The 25,540-nt window shown below is 37.1% G+C and overlaps 1 protein-coding gene and 1 long non-coding RNA gene across 2 annotated transcripts in view; one reads left to right on the top strand and one right to left on the bottom strand.

The window, feature by feature from the left end:
* Positions 1-2,190: 2,190 nt before the first annotated feature.
* Positions 2,191-3,059, bottom strand: LOC127915579 (uncharacterized). Its single transcript, XR_008091375.1, has 3 exons — positions 2,849-3,059; positions 2,561-2,800; positions 2,191-2,231 (listed from the first exon to the last, which is right to left on the bottom strand). It is a non-coding gene; the product is annotated as an uncharacterized LOC127915579 (long non-coding RNA).
* Positions 3,060-3,332: 273 nt separating this feature from the next.
* Positions 3,333-25,540, top strand: part of LOC118369047 (stAR-related lipid transfer protein 9-like) — a 30,017-nt gene continuing 7,809 nt past the window's right edge. Inside the window, exons 1-3 of the mRNA XM_052496623.1 lie at positions 3,333-3,548; positions 14,660-14,729; positions 19,721-19,837. Of these exons, the coding sequence (XP_052352583.1) occupies positions 3,502-3,548; positions 14,660-14,729; positions 19,721-19,837 (234 nt within the window). The 5' untranslated portion in view covers positions 3,333-3,501. The remainder of the gene's footprint in view (positions 3,549-14,659; positions 14,730-19,720; positions 19,838-25,540) is intronic.

A 25,540-nucleotide genomic window follows, 5' to 3' on the forward strand; every position in this document is an offset into this window, starting at 1 on the left:
TTACCATAACAATATAACATTATTAACAGTATATGACCAGTATATCACCATAACAATACAACAGTATATTACCGTAACAATATCATGTATAACCAGTATTTTACCATAACAATATAATAACATTGTTACCAGGGTATTACCAGTATATTACCATAACAGTATCACCATGGTATTACCATAATAATATAACAGTATTACCAGCATATTATCATAACAATATAACAGTATTATCAGTATATTACCATAATGTTATTACCAGTATATTACCATACCAATATAACACTATAACTGGGATATTACCATAACACTACTACCATTATATTACCATAACAATATTACTGGTATATTGCCATAACAATATAACCAGTATATTACCATAACACCATAACAGTATTACCAGTATATTACCATAACAACATAACCGTATTACCGGTATATTACCATAACAATATAACAGTATATTACCATAACAATATAACATTATTACCAGTATATTACCATACCAATATAACACTATAACTGGGATATTACCATAACACTACTACCATTATATTACCATAACAATATAACAATATTACTGGTATATTGCCATAACAATATAACAGTATATTACCATAACACCATAACAATATAACAGTATATTACCATAACAACATAACCGTATTACCGGTATATTACCATAACAATATAACAGTATATTACCATAACAATATAACAGTATATTACCATAACAATATAACAGTATATTACCATAACAATACTACCAGTATATTACCATAACAATATAACAGTATATTATCATGCCAATATGTCAGTATATTACCATAACACCATAACAGTATTACCAGTATATTACCATACCAACATAACAGTATTACCAGTATATTACCATACCAATATAACCAGTATATTACCATAACACCATAACAGTATTACCAGTATATTACCATACCAATATAACAGTATATTACCATGCCAATATAACAGTATATTACCATAACAATACTGCCAGTATATTACCATAACCGTATATTACCATAACAATACTACCAGTATATTACCATGCCAATATAACAGTATATTACCATGCCAATATAACAGTATATTACCATGCCAATATAACAGTATATTACCATAACAATATGCCAGTATATTACCATAACACTATAACATTATTACCTGGGTATTACCAATACAATATATCAGTATTACCAGTATATTACCATGCCAATATAACAGTATATTACCATAACAATACTGCCAGTATATTACCATGCCAATATAACAGTATATTACCATGACAATACTGCCAGTATATTACCATGCCAATATAAGAGTACATTACCATAACAATATGCCAGTATATTACCATAACAATATAACAGTATATTACCATAACAATATGCCAGTATATTACCATACCAATATAACAGTATATTACCATACCAATGCCGCCAGTATATTACCATAACAATATAACAGTATATTACCATAACAATACTGTCAGTATATTACCATGCCAATATAACAGTATATTACCATGCCAATATAACAGTATATTACCATAACAATGTGCCAATATAACAGTATATTACCATAACAATACTGCCAGTATATTACCATAACAATATTGCCAGTATATTACCATGCCAATATAACAGTATATTACCATAACAATACTGACAGTATATTACCATAACACTATAACATTATTACCTGGGTATTACCAATACAATATATCAGTATTACCAGGGTATTACCATAACAATATAACAGTATTACCAGTGTATTACCATAACAATATAACAGTGTATTACCATAACAGTAGTACCAGTATTTTACCATAACAATATAACAGCATTACCAGGGTATTACCAGTATATTACCATAACAATATAACTATTACCTGTGGTTTCCCCCAGATCAGAACCATCCATGTTCTGTGTCATGTGCTTCTTTGCAGTGGAACAACTTCCTGTTCCTTGTCAGACAGCTGGTAGAGAGGGAGATTCTGGCAGAGAAGGAAGTGGTCCCAGTGTAGCTGAACTGGCTAACAGACCCTGTTCAGATTGAGAAGATTCCCTTAGACCTGTTATACTGTCAGTTTCTATCCCCTTACCTGTTCTCCATGTTTCACTGTTCCAATACCTTAGACCTGCTATGCCTCCATGTTTCACTGTGTGAGTCTTCCTGCTATACTGTCCATGTTTCACTGTGTGAGAGTACAATATCTTAGACCTCCTCCTCCTATTCTCTACCAATGACTGAGTTCTACAACCACATGGACATCCATGTTTCACTGGTCTCAGACCTGCAACCTGTTTCAGAGGAGCCAACTGACCTGCACAGACAGGCAACGGACAAAAGACCTGTATCTCTGTTGGCAATATCAGACAATGCCCAGTCTTCACCTGAAAGGCTGACAGTAAATATCTTAGACCTGTGTCCATGTTTCACTGAACAATGTATCTTACCAGACCCTGTTTCACTGGGATTCCAGATTCCTGAGACTGTGTGAGGTAAATATCTTAGACCTTATGTCCCATGTTTCAGACAATACCTTAGACCTGCTATACTGTCCATGTTTCACTGTGTGAGAGTACAATACCTTAGACCTGCTATACTGTCCATGTTTCACTGTGTGAGAGTACAATACCTTAGACCTGTTATACTGTCCATGTTTCACTGTGTGAGAGTACAATACCTTAGACCTGCTATACTGTCCATGTTTCACTGTGTGAGAGTACAATACCTTAGACCTGCTATACTGTCCATGTTTCACTGTGTGAGAGTACAATACCTTAGACCTGTTATACTGTCCATGTTTCACTGTGTGAGAGTACAATACCTTAGACCTGCTATACTGTCCATGTTTCACTGTGTGAGAGTACAATATCTTAGACCTTAACTGGTGATTGCTTTCATGGATGCTTTCTGTGCATTTGTGATAAAAAGTTTTGTTCATGTTGGACTTCAAGTATTATGATTGTCTGCTGCTTTTAAACTGTACATGTTTTATGCTGCATGTCACGTATTGAAATGCAATAAATATATATTATTAAGAGCAAAAACATAGAATGTGTTCTGAGTTGGTCTATGCCGTTTAATTAAGACTATTTGGGGGCAGGGGACTCAATTTTTCATTGTCATATTTGTCATACTGTATGTCTCTGTAGGCCACCTGTATTTGCATGAACACATTTTCATGAGCGATTGCAACCAGTTCCGAAATTTCAGATGCCCCAATATGTATTCTAATGGCAAGGCAAGCATCCTCTGCTCCGCCTCACTCAGGTCTATTTGTCGTGACCCCAGTCCAGCAGGCAGTTTTATTCAGTGTTGTTCAACGGTCCGTTGAGCGTCAGGAAGAAGCGGGCTCTTTACTGAGAGAAATGGCTTGAATGGCCGGCGAGTAAGACACATTTTCACGTTTCATCGGGTGAATGTTTTAACTTTGGAGGTCTTAAATCCTAACGAATTGCCTTTACCAAGTAAGGAACTATGGCAAACGTGAAAGTCGCCATTCGAGTTCGCCCTCTCAACGCAAGGTTGGTAACGTTAAATGCAGTCTATTTCAATTCTACAGAGTCTATCAAAGTTGGACGAATTACTTTGATTAATATGCAAATGACTGGACAGATGATCTAGTCTATGATCCTTTCGAATAGATAATTGATATGATTAATTGTGCTGTTGTAAATTGTCAGTGTTGCTAAGCATGGTGATTGGGAAGCTCTGGCTGTGCGCTATCGACCACACCCAGTCGATCTCCGAGCCTACTTGTTGATACAATATATTTAATGAAATTATGATGCAGTAGAGAGCCTATGTATGCCTCAAATTGGCATTGCTACTGTACTGTGCTCTGTGCATACACCCTAGATCAGTTAGCAAGTTACTTCTTCAAAACCCATGATAGCCATGTACACTGACAGAATATATATATTATAATTAAATATATAATTTAAAAATATTTTTGACATTTTGACATTCTCTACTCACTCTGTTACTTTGCAATTACAACGCTACAGTTACAACACCATCGTAAATACAGTGTTACAGTGTGTATTGCCTTACATTTACATTTTAGCCACATAGCAGACACTCTAATCCAGAGCGCTTTACTCAGTGTATTCATCTTCATGAAGACACTTATTTGAGTGAATATAAATCATTTTCTTAATGTTAGTCTACTGTTGTTATATCACACACAGTTATATCCAATCTACTATGAAACCTTACTTGGTGAAACACTCATGGAAAAACGTTAAAAAATATATATTCTCAATTTCACAGTGCCATAAAACAATATTGGGGGAGTTAGACTAGTGTAGTAAGCAGTGTGCCCCTACCCCACAATCACCCCCTCTCTACCCGCCCAAATGACAACAGTATACTGAGTTACCACCCTGCATCCCGCAGCTGGCTTGCCTCTGAAACTAAGCAGGGTTGGTCCCTGGATGGGAAACCAGATGCTGTTGGAAGTGGTGTTGGAGGGCCAGTAGGAGGCACTTTCCTCTGGTCTAAAATTAAATATTCCACTGCCCCAGGGCAGTGATTAGGGACATTTCCCTGTATAGAGTGCCATCTATCAGATGGGACATTAAAGGGATGTCCTGACTCTCAGTGGTCACTAAAGATCCCATGGCACTTATCGTAAGAGTAGTGGTGTTAACCCTGGTGTCCTGGCTAAATTCCCAACCTGGCCCTCATACCATCATGGCCACCAAATCATCCCCATCTTCCAATGGGCTCATTCATCCCTCTCCACTGTAACTATTCCCCAGGTCATTGCTGTAAATGAGAATCATTTACCTGGTAAAATAAGGGTAAAATAAAAAATAAACAAGCTATTTGGGTTTTTAAGCGGTGGGGTTGTAGAGGTAAATTAAATATAAGTTGAACTGTATTTTGCCATTGCATTTGCCCAAGCTATAGAGTAATATAGTATAGTAATATAGGTCTAGCTATATAGTATAGTAATATAGGTCTAGCTAGATAGTATAGTTGTCACGACTTCTGCCGAAGTCGTTGCCTCTCCTTGTTCGGGCGGTGCTCGGCGTTCGACGTCACCGGTCTTCTAGCCATCATTGATCCTTTTTTCATTTTCCATTGGTTTTGTCTTGTCTTCCCACACACCTGTTTTCAATCCCATTCATTACCTGTTGTGTATTTAACCCTCTGTTTCCCCTCATGTCTTTGTCAAAGATTGATTTGTTGTCAGTGTAGTGTGATTGTTTGTATAGGTGCGCGTCGGGTCTTCGTACCCATGTTTTGTTTGTTTGTACATTTATTGTTATGGAGCATACTTGTGGAACTTTATTAAAAGACTCCATATTTACACTCCATTTGACTCTCCTGCGCCTGACTTCCCTGCCACCTATTACACCTATGCATGACAATAGTAATATAGTAAAGTAATATAGGTCTAGCTATATAGTATAGTAATATAGGTCTAGCTATATAGTATAGTAATATAGGTCTAGCTATATAGTATAGTAATATAGGTCTAGCTATATGATATAGTAAAATAGGTCTAGCTATATAGAATAGTCATATAGGTCTAGCTATATGGTATTGTAATATAGGTCTAGCTATATGGTGTAGTAATATAGGTCTGGCTATATGGTATAGTACTCTAGGTCTAGCTATATGGTGTAGTAATATAGGTCTAGCTATATGGTATAGTAATATAGTATAGTAATATAGGTCTAGCTATATGCTATAGTAAAATAGGTCTAGCTATATAGTATAGTAATATAGGTCTAGCTATATAGTATAGTAATATCGTATAGTAATATAGGTCTAGCTATATGGTATAGTACTCTAGGTCTAGCTATATGCTATAGTAAAATAGGTCTAGCTATATAGTATAGTAATATAGGTCTAGCTATATAGTATAGTAATATAGGCCTAGCTATATAGTATAGTAATATAGGTCTAGCTATATAGTATAGTAATATAGGTCTAGCTATATAGTATAGTAATATAGGTCTAGCTATATAGTATAGTAATACAGGTCGAGCTATATAGTCAAGTAATATAGGTCTAGCTATATGGTATAGTAATATAGGTCTAGCTATATAGTATAGTAATATAGGTCTAGCTATATAGTATAGTAATATAAGTCTAGCTATATAGTATAGTAATGTAGGTCTAGCTATATAGTATAGTAATATAGGGCTAGCTATATAGTATAGTAATATAGGTCTAGCTATATGGTATAGTAATATAGGTCATATATATAGTATAGTAATATAGGTCTAGCTATATAGTATAGTAATATAGGTCTAGCTATATAGTATAGTAATATAGGTCTAGATATATGGTATAGTACTATAGGTCTAGCTATATGCTATAGGAAAATAGGTCTAGCTATATAGTATAGTATACTATTCTAGCTATATAGTATAGTACTATAGGTCTCGCTATATAGTATAGTCCTATAGGTCTTGCTATATAGTATATTAATATAGGTCTAGCTATATAGTAAAGTAATATAGGTTTAGCTATATAGTATAATAATATAGGTCTAGCTATATAGTATAGTAATATAGGTCTAGCTATATAGTACAGTAATATAGGTCCAGCTATATGGTGTAGTAATATATTTCTAGCTATATAGTATAGTAGGAAGGAGAGCGAGGGAGAGAGAGGGGGAAGGGGAGAGTTAGAGAGGGAAGGGGAGAGAGAGAGGGAATGGAGAAAGGGAGATGGAGAGAAAGGGAGTGAGAGGGCCTGCTCGCCTCCCTACCACTGAGGAAGTACAGTTCCCGCTCAGCCCAGTCAAAACTGTTCGCTGCTCTGGCCCCCCAATGGTGGAACAAACTCCCTCACGACGCCAGGACAGCGGAGTCAATCACCACCTTCCGGAGACACCTGAAACCCCACCTCTTTAAGGAATACCTAGGATAGGATAAGTAATCCTTCTCACCCCCCCCCTTTAAGATTTAGATGCACTATTGTAAAGTGACTACTCTACTGGATGTCATAAGGTGAATGCACCAATTTGTAAGTCGCTCTGGATAAGAGCGTCTGCTAAATGACTTAAATGTAAATGTAATGTAAATGGAAGAGAAGGAGAGAGGTAGAGTTAGTGTGAAGGGGAGAGAGGGAGAGAGAGAGACGGAAGGGGAGAGAGGAAGAGAGAGATAGAGAGAGGGAAGAGGGAGAGAGAGGGAAGGAAGGGGGGAGAGAGAGAGAGAGAGAGGGAAGGGGAGCGAGGCAGAGTTAGAGAGATAGGGGAAGGGGAGAGAGGGAGAGAGAGATAGCACAGAGCTGGAGAGAGACAGACCAAAAGAGAGGACAGCACGAGCTACTACATGTTCTACACTGTGTTAAACCATTACAGAAATAGGCCTATTTCTATTTCTGTTTGCTTCAAAACAGAAGATGTCTTGTTTTCTTTCCATCTCCTCTCATGCTGGTTGAGCTCCAGTTAGAAGGCGTCTCTCTGAGGTTGTAGTGGTTTAGGGTTGGGCCGATGCCTCGTTTGGCAAAATGATTCCCACGTAGTGGAGCATCTGCTTACTACAACTTTCAACATAGCCCCTGGTCTGATATCTACCTCACATACAAACAGACAAACACAGGGACACATGCACGCACGCACGCACGCACGCACGCACGCACGCACGCACGCACGCACGCACGCACGCACGCACGCACGCACGCACGCACGCACACACACACACACACACACACACACACACACACACACACACACACACACACACACACACACACACACACACACACACACACACACACACACACACACACACACACACACACACACACACACACACACACACACAGTGAGAGACACACAGACAGGCTTTTGTCCCAGAAAAGCCTTAAGCTTTATCGCCCGAGGGACTCTTTGCTCGATCCATTTTGGACTGTTTTCTTTTGAATAAGAACTGGTCAGTGGTCAGATCTACTCTGATTCAAGGCTTTTGTGAATTCCCTTTCACACACACTTCATGTTACATCATGTGATAGTCTCATGTCACTTAACTAGATTTGCTAGATATGTCTGTTGTCCCTATTCCCCTTTCATAGTCACAACAACAAACTAGTTCAAAAATAGTGTTCATCTGGCATTTAAAAGATGGTACCAATTGAATTACTGTCTCTGTAGCAGCCTTGAATCTAATATTGATAAGTCTCTAACAGTCATGAATCTAATAATGATAGGTCTGTAACAGTCATGAATCTATTAATGATAGGTCTCTAACAGTCATGAATCTAATAATGATAGATCTCTAACAGTCATGAATCTAATAATGATAGGTCTCTAACAGTCATGAATCTAATAATGATAGATCTCTGTAACAGTCATTAATCTAATAATGATAGATCTCTGTAACAGTCATTAATCTATTAATGATAGGTCTCTGTAACAGCCATGAATATAATAATGATAATCTATTAATGATAGGTCTCTGTAACAGCCATGAATATAATAATGATAATCTAATAATGATAGATCTCTGTAACAGCCATGAATATAATAATGATAATCTAATAATGATAGATCTCTGTAACAGCCATGAATATAATAATGATAATCTAATAATGATAGATCTCTGTAACAGCCATGAATATAATAATGATAATCTAGTAATGATAGATCTCTGTAACAGCCATGAATATAATAATGATAATCTAATAATGATAGATCTCTGTAACAGCCATGAATATAATAATGATAATCTAGTAATGATAGGTCTCTGTAACAGTCATGAATATAATAATGATAATCTAATAATGATAGATCTCTGTAACAGCCATGAATATAATAATGATAATCTAATAATGATAGATCTCTGTAACAGCCATGAATATAATAATGATAATCTAATAATGATAGATCTCTGTAACAGTCATGAATATAATAATGATAATCTAGTAATGATAGATCTCTGTAACAGCCATGAATATAATAATGATAGGTGATGATAATCTAGTAATGATAGGTCTCTGTAACAGTAATGAATATAATAATGATAATCTAATAATGATAGGTCTCTGTAACAGCCATGAATATAATAATGATAATCTAATAATGATAGGTCTCTGTAACAGCCATGAATATAATAATGATAATCTAGTAACAGCCATGAATATAATAATGTAATCAGTCATGAATATAATAACAGATAATCTAATAATGATAGGTATCTGTAACAGCCATGAATATAATAATGATAATCTAATAATGATAGGTCTCTGTAACAGCCATGAATATAATAATGATAATCTCTGTAACAGCCATGAATATAATAATGATAATCTAGTAATGATATAATAATGATAATCTAATAATGATAGGTCTCTGTAACAGTCATGAATATAATAATGATAATCTAATAATGATAGGTCTCTGTAACAGCCATGAATATAATAATGATAATCTAGTAATGATAGGTCTCTGTAACAGCCATGAATATAATAATGATAATCTAGTAATGATAGGTCTCTGTAACAGCCATTAATCTAATAATGATAGGTCTCTGTAACAGTCATGAATATAATAATGATAGATCTCTGTAACAGCCATGAATATAATAATGATAGATCTCTGTAACAGTCATAATATAATAATGATAATCTAATAATGATAGGTCTCTGTAACAGCCATGAATATAATAATGATAATCTAGTAATGATAGATCTCTGTAACAGTCATGAATATAATAATGATAATCTAGTAATGATAGGTCTCTGTAACAGCCATGAATATAATAATGATAATCTAGTAATGATAGGTCTCTGTAACAGTCATGAATATAATAATGGTAATCTAGTAATGATAGGTCTCTGTAACAGCCATGAATATAATAATGATAATCTAGTAATGATAGGTCTCTGTAACAGCCATGAATATAATAATGATAGATCTCTGTAACAGCCATGAATATAATAATGATATATCTCTGTAACAGTAATCTAATAATGATAGATCTCTGTAACAGCCATGAATATAATAATGATAATCTAATAATGATAGATCTCTGTAACAGCCATGAATATAATAATGATAATCTAGTAATGATAGGTCTCTGTAACAGCCATTAATCTAATAATGATAGGTCTCTGTAACAGCCATGAATATAATAATGATAATCTAGTAATGATAGGTCTCTGTAACAGCCATTAATCTAATAATGATAGGTCTCTGTAACAGCCATGAATATAATAATGATAATCTAATAATGATAGATCTCTGTAACAGCCATGAATATAATAATGATAATCTAATAATGATAGATCTCTGTAACAGCCATTAATCTAATAATGATAGATCTCTGTAACAGCCATGAATATAATAATGATAATCTAGTAATGATAGATCTCTGTAACAGCCATGAATATAATAATGATAGATCTCTGTAACAGTCATGAATCTAATAATGATAGGTCTCTGTAACAGCCATTAATATAATAATGATAGATCTCTGTAACAGTCATTAATCTAATAATGATAGATCTCTGTAACAGCCATGAATATAATAATGATAGATCTCTGTAACAGTCATTAATCTAATAATGATAGGTCTCTGTAACAGCCATTAATATAATAATGATAGATCTCTGTAACAGTCATTAATATAATAATGATAGATCTCTGTAACAGCCATGAATATAATAATGATAGGTCTCTGTAACAGTCATGAATCTAATAATGATAGATCTCTGTAACAGTCGTTAATCTAATAATGATAGGTCTCTGTAACAGCCATTAATCTAATAATGATAGATCTCTGTAACAGCCATGAATATAATAATGATAATCTAGTATCTCTGTAACAGTCATGAATATAATAATGATAGGTCTCTGTAACAGTCATGAATAATAATAATAATGATAGATCTCTGTAACAGTCATGAATATAATAATGATAGATCTCTGTAACAGCCATGAATATAATAATGATAGATCTCTGTAACAGTCATGAATATAATAATGATAATCTAATAATGATAGATCTCTGTAACAGCCATGAATATAATAATGATAGATCTCTGTAACAGTCATTAATATAATAATGATAGATCTCTGTAACAGTCATGAATATAATAATGATAGATCTCTGTAACAGTCATTAATCTAATAATGATAGGTCTCTGTAACAGTCATGAATATAATAATGATAATCTAATAATGATAGGTCTCTGTAACAGCCATGAATATAATAATGATAGATCTCTGTAACAGCCATGAATATAATAATGATAGATCTCTGTAACAGTCATGAATCTAATAATGATAGGTCTCTGTAACAGTCATGAATATAATAATGATAATCTAGTAATGATAGGTCTCTGTAACAGTCATTAATCTAATAATGATAGATCTCTGTAACAGCCATGAATATAATAATGATAGATCTCTGTAACAGTCATGAATATAATAATGATAGATCTCTGTAACAGTCATGAATCTAATAATGATAGATCTCTGTAACAGTCATGAATCTAATAATGATAGATCTCTGTAACAGTCATTAATATAATAATGATAGATCTCTGTAACAGTCATGAATATAATAATGATAGGTCTCTGTAACAGTCATGAATATAATAATGATAGATCTCTGTAACAGCCATGAATATAATAATGATAGATCTCTGTAACAGTCATTAATATAATAATGATAGATCTCTGTAACAGCCATGAATATAATAATGATAGATCTCTGTAACAGCCATGAATATAATAATGATAGATCTCTGTAACAGCCATGAATATAATAATGATAGATCTCTGTAACAGCCATTAATATAATAATGATAATCTAGTAATGATAGGTCTCTGTAACAGTCATGAATATAATAATGATAGATCTCTGTAACAGTCATGAATCTAATAATGATAGGTCTCTGTAACAGCCATGAATATAATAATGATAATCTAGTAATGATAGGTCTCTGTAACAGAATCATGAATATAATAATGATAGATCTCTGTAACAGCATTAATATAATAATGATAATCTCTGTAACAGCCATGAATATAATAATGATAGATCTCTGTAACAGCCATGAATATAATAATGATAGATCTCTGTAACAGTCATGAATATAATAATGATAATCTAGTAATGATAGGTCTCTGTAACAGTCATGAATATAATAATGATAGATCTCTGTAACAGTCATGAATATAATAATGATAGATCTCTGTAACAGTCATGAATATAATAATGATAATCTAGTAATGATAGGTCTCTGTAACAGCCATGAATATAATAATGATAATCTAGTAATGATAGATCTCTGTAACAGTCATGAATCTAATAATGATAATCTAATAATGATAGATCTCTGTAACAGTCATTAATATAATAATGATAATCTAATAATGATAGATCTCTGTAACAGCCATTAATATAATAATGATAGATCTCTGTAACAGCCATGAATATAATAATGATAGATCTCTGTAACAGTCATGAATATAATAATGATAGATCTCTGTAACAGTCATTAATCTAATAATGATAGGTCTCTGTAACAGTCATGAATATAATAATGATAATCTAGTAATGATAGATCTCTGTAACAGCCATGAATATAATAATGATAGATCTCTGTAACAGTCATTAATCTAATAATGATAGGTCTCTGTAACAGTCATGAATATAATAATGATAGATCTCTGTAACAGTCATTAATCTAATAATGATAGGTCTCTGTAACAGCCATGAATATAATAATGATAATCTAGTAATGATAGGTCTCTGTAACAGCCATGAATATAATAATGATAATCTAGTAATGATAGGTCTCTGTAACAGCCATGAATATAATAATGATAATCTAGTAATGATAGTTCTCTGTAACAGTCATGAATATAATAATGATAATCTAGTAATGATAGATCTCTGTAACAGTCATGAATCTAATAATGATAGGTCTCTGTAACAGTCATGAATCTAATAATGATAATCTAGGATCTCTGTAACAGTCATTAATCTAATAATGATAGGTCTCTGTAACAGTCATTAATCTAATAATGATAGGTCTCTGTAACAGCCATGAATATAATAATGATAATCTAGTAATGATAGATCTCTGTAACAGTCATGAATATAATAATGATAATCTAGTAATGATAGATCTCTGTAACAGTCATGAATATAATAATGATAATCTAGTAATGATAGGTCTCTGTAACAGTCATGAATATAATAATGATAATCTAGTAATGATAGGTCTCTGTAACAGTCATGAATCTAATAATGATAATCTAGTAATGATAGATCTCTGTAACAGTCATGAATCTAATAATGATAATCTAGTAATGATAGGTCTCTAACAGTCATGAATCTAATAATGATAAGTCTCTGTAACAGCCATGAATATAATAATGATAATCTAGTAATGATAGATCTAGGTCTCTAACAGTCATGAATCTAATAATGATAATATAATAATGATAGATCTCTGTAACAGCCATGAATATAATAATGATAAGTCTCTGTAACAGCCATTAATATAATAATGATATATCTCTGTAACAGTCATTCATCTAATAATGATAATCTAGTAATGATAGGTCTCTGTAACAGCCATGAATATAATAATGATAAGTCTCTGTAACAGCCATTAATCTAATAATGATATATCTCTGTAACAGTCATTCATCTAATAATGATAATCTAGTAATGATAGGTCTCTGTAACAGCCATGAATATAATAATGATAATCTAGTAATGATAGGTCTCTGTAACAGTCATTAATCTAATAATGATAATCTAATAATGATAGGTATCTGTAACAGCCATGAATATAATAATGATAGGTCTCTGTAACAGCCATGAATATAATAATGATAATCTAGTAATGATAGGTCTCTGTAACAGCCATTAATCTAATAATGATAGGTCTCTGTAACAGCCATGAATATAATAATGATAGGTCTCTGTAACAGCCATGAATATAATAATGATAATCTAGTAATGATAGGTCTCTGTAACAGCCATGAATATAATAATGATAATCTAATAATGATAGGTCTCTGTAACAGCCATGAATATAATAATGATAATCTAGTAATGATAGGTCTCTGTAACAGCCATGAATATAATAATGATAGATCTCTGTAACAGCCATGAATATAATAATGATAATCTAATAATGATAGGTCTCTGTAACAGCCATGAATATAATAATGATAATCTAGTAATGATAGGTCTCTGTAACAGTCATGAATATAATAATGATAGATCTCTGTAACAGCCATGAATATAATAATGATAGGTCTCTGTAACAGCCATTAATCTAGTAATGATAGGTCTCTGTAACAGCCATTAATCTAGTAATGATAGGTCTCTGTAACAGCCATTAATCTAGTAATGATAGGTCTCTGTAACAGCCATGAATATAATAATGAGAATCTAATAATGATAGGTCTCTGTAACAGCCATGAATCTAATAATGATAACTCTCTGTAACAGTCATGAATCTAATAATGATAGATCTCTGTAACAGTCATGAATCTAATAATGATAGGTCTCTGTAACAGTCGTTAATCTAATAATGATAACTCTCTGTAACAGCGGCCATGCTCTACCAACTGAGCCACATGGGACAAAATGAGCGTTTTTGTGTTCAACTAAAGTATAACGATGTCTCCCCTCTTTCACAGGGAAAGCGTGGCTGGAGGGAGGCTAGCTGTCCAGGTAGAGGACAAGTTGGTGAGGATAAAGAATACCAAGGTGAGTGTATTATTACACAGATAAATGTTTAACTGTACAGATGCTATTGTCATCACCTCATCAGGTGTTATGTGTGTTATACATGTTAAGGGCAGGTGGGGGGCAGCAGGTCTCTGTGAGGAGGGAGTAGAAGGGGGCGTCTAGAGGGTGTCTTTTACTGTATCTCTGTCACACAGGATGTTTACAGTTAGGACTGGCCACTTCCTGTCTGATTCCTCTGTTGTTTATTATGAGTGTGCAGAGCCTCACACAAACTCTGAGACACTGTTTAGAGGGAGGGACGTTCCTGACACACACACGTTCTAACAACACACTCACGTTCTAACAACACACTCATATTCTAGCAACACACACACGTTCTAACAACACACACCCATTCCAACAACACACACACAATCCAACAACACACACACATTCCAACAACACACACACACAATCCAACAACACACACACATTCCAACAACACACACACAATCCAACAACACACACACGTTCCAACAACACACTCCAACAACACACACACACGTTCCAACATCACACACACATTCCAACAACACACACACATTCTAACAACACACACACGCTCTAACAACACACACACATTCCAACAACACACCCACATTCCAACAACACACACACACAGATTCCTACAACACACACACATTCCAACAACACACACACAATCCAACAACACACACACGTTCCAACAACACACACACTCCAACAACACACACACATTCCAACAACACACACACACATTCCAACAACACACACACACATTCCAACAACACACATACATTCCAACAACACACACACCCGTTCCAACAACACACACACACATTCCAACAACACACACACACATTCCAACAACACACATACATTCCTACAACACACACACATTCCAACAACACACACACACATTCCACCAACACACACACACACTCCAACAGTACACACACATTCCAACAACACACACACATTACAACAACACACATTTACACAAACCATACAGGAACCATTTGAAGAACACTTTTTGGTTCCAGGTAAAACAATTTTGAGTTCCAGGTTCTACATTGAACTCAAAATTGTTCTACCTGGAATCAAAAGAGTTCTACCTGCAACCAAAAATGGTTCTTCAAATGGTTCCTGTATGGTTCTACATAGCACTTTTTTTCTAAGAGTGTGTGACAAGACAGCTCGGCGTTGACTTAACCACAGACACACCGGCCCACAATACACTGCAGTAATAAACAGGAACCCATTTTATTATTTTTCTCTCAGTGACTTAGCAGTCCATCTATTGTAACACACTGTCTGTACTTGTCTCTAGTAGAAACCTATTGTAACACACTGTCTGTATTTGTCTCTAGTAGAAACCTATTGTAACACACTGTCTGTACCTGTCTCTATTAGAAACCTATTGTAACACACTGTCTGTACCTGTCTCTATTAGAAACCTATTGTAACACACTGTCTGTACCTGTCTCTATTAGAAACCTATTGTAACACACTGTCTGTACTTGTCTCTAGTAGAAACCTATTGTAACACACTGTCTGTATTTGTCTCTAGTAGAAACCTATTGTAACACACTGTCTGTACTTGTCTCTAGTAGAAACCTATTGTAACACACTGTCTGTACCTGTCTCTATTAGAAACCTATTGTAACACACTGTCTGTACTTGTCTCTATTAGAAACCTATTGTAACACACTGTCTGTACCTGTCTCTATTAGAAACCTATTGTAACACACTGTCTGTACCTGTCTCTATTAGAAACCTATTGTAACACACTGTCTGTACTTGTCTCTAGTAGAAACCTATTGTAACACACTGTCTGTATTTGTCTCTAGTAGAAACCTATTGTAACACACTGTCTGTACTTGTCTCTAGTAGTAACTTATTGTAACACACTGTCTGTATTTGTCTCTAGTAGAAACCTATTGTAACACACTGTCTGTATTTGTCTCTAGTAGTAACTTATTGTAACACACTGTCTGTACTTGTCTCTAGTAGTAACTTATTGTAACACACTGTCTGTATTTGTCTCTAGTAGTAACCTATTGTAACACACTGTCTGTACTTGTCTCTAGTAGAAACCTATTGTAACACACTGTCTGTACTTGTCTCTAGTAGAAACCTATTGTAACACACTGTCTGTATTTGTCTCTAGTAGAAACCTATTGTAACACACTGTCTGTACTTGTCTCTAGTAGAAACCTATTGTAACACACTGTCTGTATTTGTCTCTAGTAGAAACCTATTGTAACACACTGTCTGTATTTGTCTCTAGTAGAAACCTATTGTAACACACTGTCTGTATTTGTCTCTAGTAGTAACCTATTGTAACACACTGTCTGTACTTGTCTCTAGTAGAAACCTATTGTAACACACTGTCTGTATTTGTCTCTAGTAGAAACCTATTGTAACACACTGTCTGTACTTGTCTCTAGTAGAAACCTATTGTAACACACTGTCTGTACTTGTCTCTAGTAGAAACCTATTGTAACACACTGTCTGTACTTGTCTCTAGTAGAAACCTATTGTAACACACTGTCTGTACTTGTCTCTAGTAGAAACCTATTGTAACACACTGTCTGTATTTGTCTCTAGTAGAAACCTATTGTAACACACTGTCTGTATTTGTCTCTAGTAGTAACTTATTGTAACACACTGTCTGTACTTGTCTATAGTAGTAACTTATTGTAACACACTGTCTGTATTTGTCTCTAGTAGTAACCTATTGTAACACACTGTCTGTACTTGTCTCTAGTAGAAACCTATTGTAACACACTGTCTGTATTTGTCTCTAGTAGTAAACTTATTGTAACACACTGTCTGTATTTGTCTCTAGTAGTAACCTATTGTAACACACTGTCTGTACTTGTCTCTAGTAGAAACCTATTGTAACACACTGTCTGTATTTGTCTCTAGTAGTAAACTTATTGTAACACACTGTCTGTATTTGTCTCTAGTAGAAACCTATTGTAACACACTGTCTGTACTTGTCTCTAGTAGAAACCTATTGTAACACACTGTCTGTACTTGTCTCTAGTAGAAACCTATTGTAACACACTGTCTGTACTTGTCTCTAGTAGAAACCTATTGTAACACACTGTCTGTATTTGTCTCTAGTAGAAACCTATTGTAACACACTGTCTGTACCTGTCTCTATTAGAAACCTATTGTAACACACTGTCTGTACCTGTCTCTATTAGAAACCTATTGTAACACACTGTCTGTACCTGTCTCTATTAGAAACCTATTGTAACACACTGTCTGTACTTGTCTCTAGTAGTAAACTTATTGTAACACACTGTCTGTATTTGTCTCTAGTAGAAACCTATTGTAACACACTGTCTGTATTTGTCTCTAGTAGTAACCTATTGTAACACACTGTCTGTACTTGTCTCTAGTAGTAACCTATTGTAACACACTGTCTGTATTTGTCTCTAGTAGAAACCTATTGTAACACACTGTCTGTATTTGTCTCTAGTAGAAACCTATTGTAACACACTGTCTGTACTTGTCTCTAGTAGAAACCTATTGTAACACACTGTCTGTATTTGTCTCTAGTAGAAACCTATTGTAACACACTGTCTGTATTTGTCTCTAGTAGAAACCTATTGTAACACACTGTCTGTATTTGTCTCTAGTAGAAACCTATTGTAACACACTGTCTGTATTTGTCTCTAGTAGAAACCTATTGTAACACACTGTCTGTATTTGTCTCTAGTAGAAACCTATTGTAACACACTGTCTGTATTTGTCTCTAGTAGAAACCTATTGTAACACACTGTCTGTATTTGTCTCTAGTAGAAACCTATTGTAACACACTGTCTGTACTTGTCTCTAGTAGAAACCTATTGTAACACACTGTCTGTACTTGTCTCTAGTAGAAACCTATTGTAACACACTGTCTGTATTTGTCTCTAGTAGAAACCTATTGTAACACACTGTCTGTATTTGTCTCTAGTAGAAACCTATTGTAACACACTGTCTGTATTTGTCTCTAGTAGAAACCTATTGTAACACACTGTCTGTATTTGTCTCTAGTAGTAACTTATTGTAACACACTATCTGTACTTGTCTCTAGTAGAAACCTATTGTAACACACTGTCTGTACTTGTCTCTAGTAGAAACCTATTGTAACACACTGTCTGTACTTGTCTCTAGTAGAAACCTATTGTAACACACTGTCTGTATTTGTCTCTAGTAGAAACCTATTGTAACACACTGTCTGTATTTGTCTCTAGTAGAAACCTATTGTAACACACTGTCTGTATTTGTCTCTAGTAGAAACCTATTGTAACACACTGTCTGTATTTGTCTCTAGTAGAAACCTATTGTAACACACTGTCTGTATTTGTCTCTAGTAGAAACCTATTGTAACACACTGTCTGTACTTGTCTCTAGTAGAAACCTATTGTAACACACTGTCTGTATTTGTCTCTAGTAGAAACCTATTGTAACACACTGTCTGTACTTGTCTCTAGTAGAAACCTATTGTAACACACTGTCTGTACTTGTCTCTAGTAGAAACCTATTGTAACACACTGTCTGTACCTGTCTCTATTAGAAACCTATTGTAACACACTGTCTGTATTTGTCTCTAGTAGAAACCTATTGTAACACACTGTCTGTATTTGTCTCTAGTAGAAACCTATTGTAACACACTGTCTGTACTTGTCTCTAGTAGAAACCTATTGTAACACACTGTCTGTACTTGTCTCTAGTAGAAACCTATTGTAACACACTGTCTGTACTTGTCTCTAGTAGAAACCTATTGTAACACACTGTCTGTACTTGTCTCTAGTAGAAACCTATTGTAACACACTGTCTGTACTTGTCTCTAGTAGAAACCTATGGTAATGGACAAAGTATAATGTTTGTAGTTTTAAACTCTCAAGTCCCTGTCTGTATGTCTGTCTGTCTGTCTGTGCCCTTGTCTAACTGTCCGTCCATCTCTCCTCTCCCTGTCTTTCTCTCCACAGCTGGATGGACGTCACGACGGCCCTGGGGAATCCAGGGAGAAGGTGCTGGAGTTTGGTTTTGACTACTGCTACTGGTCTGTTGCCCCAGAGGAACCACACTACGCCTCACAGGAAGAGGTAACGAGTCCTGAGACCTGAACTTCGACTAGTTCCTCGACTGTAGTTCCAGGTCCTGCCAAACCTGGGCCCTTCTGTACACCAACTCTTCAAACTCCCGCACCGCTAGAGATTCCACATCGGCTACAATTGTTTAGTTACGGTGTTTTTGTGTCATGTTTTGTGCCTTCTGGGTGAAGGCAGCCCCAGTCATGTGCGTGTCAGGCAGCCTGGGGACGTTGGGTAGGGTGTGCAATCACAACCACTGGGCCGTGTTCAATAGGGCATGCAAACAAAAACTAAAATTAGGGTTTCTATTTGTACAAATCCAGGTAGTCACTCCCTGTTTTTTTCCCTTTGGTGCCTAATGAACATGACGCTCGTCTGAAGGAAGATCCCAGGGGAATTAACACTGCCCCCCACTATAGGGATAGGATATCAGCTCCATCTGTTCTCCAGAGTTCTGTTGAGCATCACATTTCCTTTTATGTCTCTGTGATTGGCTGATTAGATCTGTTTGTGTTTCTCTGATTGGTGGGTGCTACCTTTTTCCTGGTACTGAGCGGAGGAGGAGCCAGAATAAGACCCACCCCCTCGGAACACAGACTAGTGGACATCGTTTCTCTTATCGCGCCACGGCAGGAAAATGTACTACAACATTGTGTCATGTTAGTTAGGGTTCCATTTATAGAACTCAAACTTGATGAATGCTGCATTGTCTTGCAGCTCTGATTCCCTGCTGATTTATTTACAAACCAACATTTCATCAAGGACAAGCTATGCAAGCAGTGTACCAACATGGGGAAAAGCCTTCACCACCCCAACCTGGTCTAGATGTCCCACAGTGTTGTTCTGGTCTCTGTCAGTGGAGACTGTGAAGACTTTCTGCTTCTCAATTCAATTGAAGGGCTTTATTGTCATGGGAAACATATGACAACATTGACAAAGCAAGTGAAGTAGATAATAAACTAAAGTGAAATAAATAATCAAAATAACATTACACTCACAGAAGTTCCAAAAGAATAAAGACATTTCAAAGTCCAAAAGGGAAAATAAATAAACATAAATATGGGTTGTATTTACAATGGTGTTTGTTCTTCACTGGTTGCCCTTTTCTCGTGGCAACAGGTCACGAATCTACTGCTGTGATGCACACAATGGTATTTCACCCAGTAGATATGGGAGTTTATCAACATTGGGTTTGTTTTCTAATTCTTTGTGGATCTGTGTCTCCCCACTCTTTCTCTCTCTGTCTCTCTGTCTGTCTCACTCTCTCTCTCTCGCTCTCTCTCTCTGTCTGTCTGTCTGTCTCACTCTCTCTCTCTCTCTCTCTCTCTCTCTCTGTCTGTCTCTCTGTCTGTCTCACTCTCTCGCTCTCTCTCTCTCTGTCTGTCTCTCTGTCTGTCTCTCTGTCTGTCTCACTTTCTCTCGCTCTCTCTCTTTGTCTCTCTCTCTCTGTCTCTCTATTAAATTAAATTTAAATTCCCTATCACTCTCTATCGCTCTCACTGTCACTCTCTTTCCTCTCTTTTCTCTATCGACCCATTCTCTCCATCTGAGTTGTCGGGGTGGCTCCACCACTACATTCCTCTGGTGACTCGTGGTGGGCGAGGAGGAGGGCAAACTTGGGCATGGGTTTTCTATTTAATTCTGTGGAGCACGGTCACTGGATCACAGGCTGACCTCTGAGGCCTGTGAGTGTGTGACTGTTCCACACAAACCCTGACACAGTCAGTGGCACCAGAGCCGACATTTATCAGTCACACGTCACAAATAGTTGCTAGGTCTACCCTTCTCTCTAGCGTCTGTCCCGAAGAATGTATAATTTATTTACATTGCTGTATGTTGACAAGTAAACTGCTTGTGTTATGTGACTTAAGCCTAACACTATGGAATGGTCTAGAGGCCAGATAACAGATAGCCTGTGTTGTTTGTGCACATTCACCTTTATTGCCTTAAAAGTTTATACTTTCCCCAGACTTTCACACGCAGACGTAATTATTGAAAAATAATAGTTTTGTTTTCTTTCTTTATCAGTACCTTTCATGTAATAGACCTTCTCATCATTTCTACAGTCGTTAATTGCATTAAAAAAGTGTCACTATTTTAGATACATGTTGGGTTTTAAGTGTAGTGTTTTTCTCAGGCACTATGTCAGTGTGCTGTAGTGTAGTTTTGTGCTGTAGTGTAGTTTTGTGTATCCAGGGTATCCTGGCTTCACTTCCTGTGGAGTCCTGTGGGACTGAGTCAATCTGAGACCCATGAGAGAGAGAGAGAGAGAGAGAGAGAGAGAGAGAGAGAGAGAGAGAGAGAGAGAGAGAGAGAGAGAGAGAGAGAGAGAGAGAGAGAGAGAGAGAGAGAGAGAGAGAGAGAGAGAGAGAGAGAGAGAGAGAGAGAGAGAGAGAGAGAGAGAGAGAGAGAGAGAGAGAGAGAGAGAGAGAGAGAGAGAGAGAGAGAGAGAGAGAGAGAGAGAGAGACAGACAGACAGACAGACAGACAGACAGACAGACAGACAGACAGACAGAACACCCTATGCTAAGCTCCAGGCTGACGTCATTCTGTAACAAAACCCAGCATTGTGCTTCAGATTCAGTCTTTTGACACAAATCTAACTGTGAAAAATGACTTATTGGAGCGGCTGTGAGATTGGCAGACGACTAGATGGGGGGCTGCAGAGGTTCTGTCAAACCCCTGCCCATTCCCCTCCTCCACCTCTGAAATGCACTGTTTGTCTCTCTCTCTCTCTCTCTCTCTCTCTCTCTCTCTCTCTCTCTCTCTCTCTCTCTCTCTCTCTCAATTCAATTCAATTCAAGGGCTTTATTGGCATGGGAAACATGTGTTAACATTGCCAAAGCAAGTGAGGTAGATAATATATAAAGTGAAATAAACCAATACAAATTAACAGTAGACATCACACATACAGAAGTTTCAAAACAATAAAGACATTACAAATGTCATATTATATATATATATACAGTGTTTTAACAATGTACAAATGGTAAAGGACACAAGATAAAATAAATAAGCATAGATATGGGTTGTATTTACAATGGTGTGTGTTCTTCACTGGTTGCCCTTTTCTCGTGGCAACAGGTCACAAATCTTGCTGCTTTGATGGCACACTGTGGAATTTCACCCAGTAGATATGGGAGTTTTTCAAAATTGGATTTGTTTTTTTCGAATTCTTTGTGGATCTGTGTAATCTGAGGGAAATATGTCTCTCTAATATGGTCATACATTGGGCAGGAGGTTAGGAAGTGCAGCTCAGTTTCCACCAGTTTCCACCTCATTTTGTGGGCAGTGAGCACATAGCCTGTCTTCTCTTGAGAGCCATGTCTGCCTACGGCGGCCTTTCTCAATAGCAAGGCTATGCTCGCTGAGTCTGTACATAGTCAAAGATTTCCTTAATTTTGGGTCAGTCACAGTGGTCAGGTATTCTGCCGCTGTGTACTCTCTGTGTAGGGCCAAATAGCATTCTAGTTTGCTCTGTTTTTTGTTAATTCTTTCCAATGTGTCAAGTAATTATCTTTTTGTTTTCTCATGATTTGGTTGGGTCTAATTGTGCTGCTGTCCTGGGACTCTGTAGGGTGTGTTTGTGAACAGAGCCCCAGGACCAGCTTGCTTAGGGGACTCTTCTCCAGGTTCATCTCTCTGTAGGTGATGGCTTTGTTGTGGAAGGTTTGGGAATCGCTTCCTTTTAGGTGGTTATAGAATTTAATAGCTCTTTTCTGGATTTTGATAATTAGTGGGTATCGGCCTAATTCTGCTCTGCATGCATTATTTGGTGTTCTACGTTGTACACAGAGGATATTTTTGCAGAATTCTGCGTGCAGAGTCTCAATTTGGTGTTTGTCCCATGTTTTTTGGAACACCATTATTTTGGTCTTACTGAGATTTACTGTCAGGGCCCAGGTCTGACAGAATCTGTGCATAAGATCTAGGTGCTGCTGTAGGCCCTCCTTGGTTGGTGACAGAAGTACCAGATCATCAGCTCTCTCTCTCTCTCTCTCTCTCTCTCTCTCTCTCTCTCTCTCTCGAAAGGCTTTATTGGCATGGGAAACATATGTTAACATTGCTAAAGCAAGTGAAGTAGATAATAAACAAAAGTGTAATAAACTATACAAATGAACAGTAAACATTACACTCACAGAAGTTCCAAAAGAATCAAGACATATGACATATAATGTCATATTATGTGCAAATAGTACAAAATGGTGTTTGTTCTTCACTGATTGCCCTTTTTATGTGGCAACAGGTCACATATCTTGCTGCTGTGATGGCACACTGGTATTTCACCCAATAGATATGGGAGTTTATCAAAATTGGATTTGTTTTCGAATTCTTTGTGGATCTGTATAATCTGAGGGAAATATGTTTCTCTAATAAGGTCATACATTTGGCAGGAGGTTAGGAAGTGCAGCGCAGTTTCCACCTCATTTTGTGTGAGCACATAGCCTGTCTTCTCTTGAGAGCCAGGTCTGCCTACTGTGACATTTCTCAATGGCAAGGTTATGCTCCTCCCTCTCTGCAGATGACTTCGTCAACCATTTTGAAAAGAAGGTCGACGACATCCGATCCTCGTTTGTTAAGTCAAACGACATCGCTGGTTCTGCTCACACTGCCCTACCCTGTGCTCTGACCTCTTTCTCCCCTCTCTCTCCAGATGAAATCTTGCGTCTTGTGACGGCCGGCCGCCCAACAACCTGCCCGCTTGACCCTATCCCCTCCTCTCTTCTCCAGACAATTTCCGGAGACCTTCTCCCTTACCTCACCTCGCTCATCAACTCATCCCTGACCGCTGGCTACGTCCCGTCCGTCTTCAAGAGAGCGAGAGTTGCACCCCTTCTGAAAAAACCTACACTCGATCCCTCCGATGTCAACAACTACAGACCAGTATCCCTTCTTTCTTTTCTCTCCAAAACTCTTGAACGTGCCGTCCTTGGCCAGCTCTCCCGCTATCTCTCTCAGAATGACCTTCTTGATCCAAATCAGTCAGGTTTCAAGACTAGTCATTCAACTGAGATTGCTCTTCTCTGTATCACGGAGGCGCTCCGCACTGCTAAAGCTAACGCTCTCTCCTCTGCTCTCATCCTTCTAGACCTATCGGCTGCCTTCGATACTGTGAACCATCAGATCCTCCTCTCCACCCTCTCCGAGTTGGGCATCTCCGGCGCGGCCCACGCTTGGATTGCGTCCCTACCTGACAGGTCGCTCCTACCAGGTGGCGTGGCGAGAATCTGTCTCCTCACCACGCGCTCTCACCACTGGTGTCCCCCAGGGCTCTGTTCTAGGCCCTCTCCTATTCTCGCTATACACCAAGTCACTTGGCTCTGTCATAACCCCACATGGTCTCTCCTATCATTGCTATGCAGACGACACACAATTAATCTTCTCCTTTCCCCCTTCTGATGACCAGGTGGCGACCATCTCTGCATGTCTGGCAGACATATCAGTGTGGATGACGGATCACCACCTCAAGCTGAACCTCGGCAAGACGGAGCTGCTCTTCCTCCCGGGGAAGGACTGCCCGTTCCATGATCTCGCCATCACGGTTGACAACTCCATTGTGTCCTCCTCCCAGAGCGCTAAGAACCTTGGCGTGATCCTGGACAACTAACATCAAGGCGGTGGCCCGTTCCTGTAGGTTCATGCTCTACAACATCCGCAGAGTACGACCCTGCCTCACACAGGAAGCGGCGCAGGTCCTAATCCAGGCACTTGTCA

This window comes from Oncorhynchus keta, chromosome 35 (genome assembly GCF_023373465.1).
Source record: "Oncorhynchus keta strain PuntledgeMale-10-30-2019 chromosome 35, Oket_V2, whole genome shotgun sequence".
Taxonomy (NCBI): domain Eukaryota; kingdom Metazoa; phylum Chordata; class Actinopteri; order Salmoniformes; family Salmonidae; genus Oncorhynchus; species Oncorhynchus keta.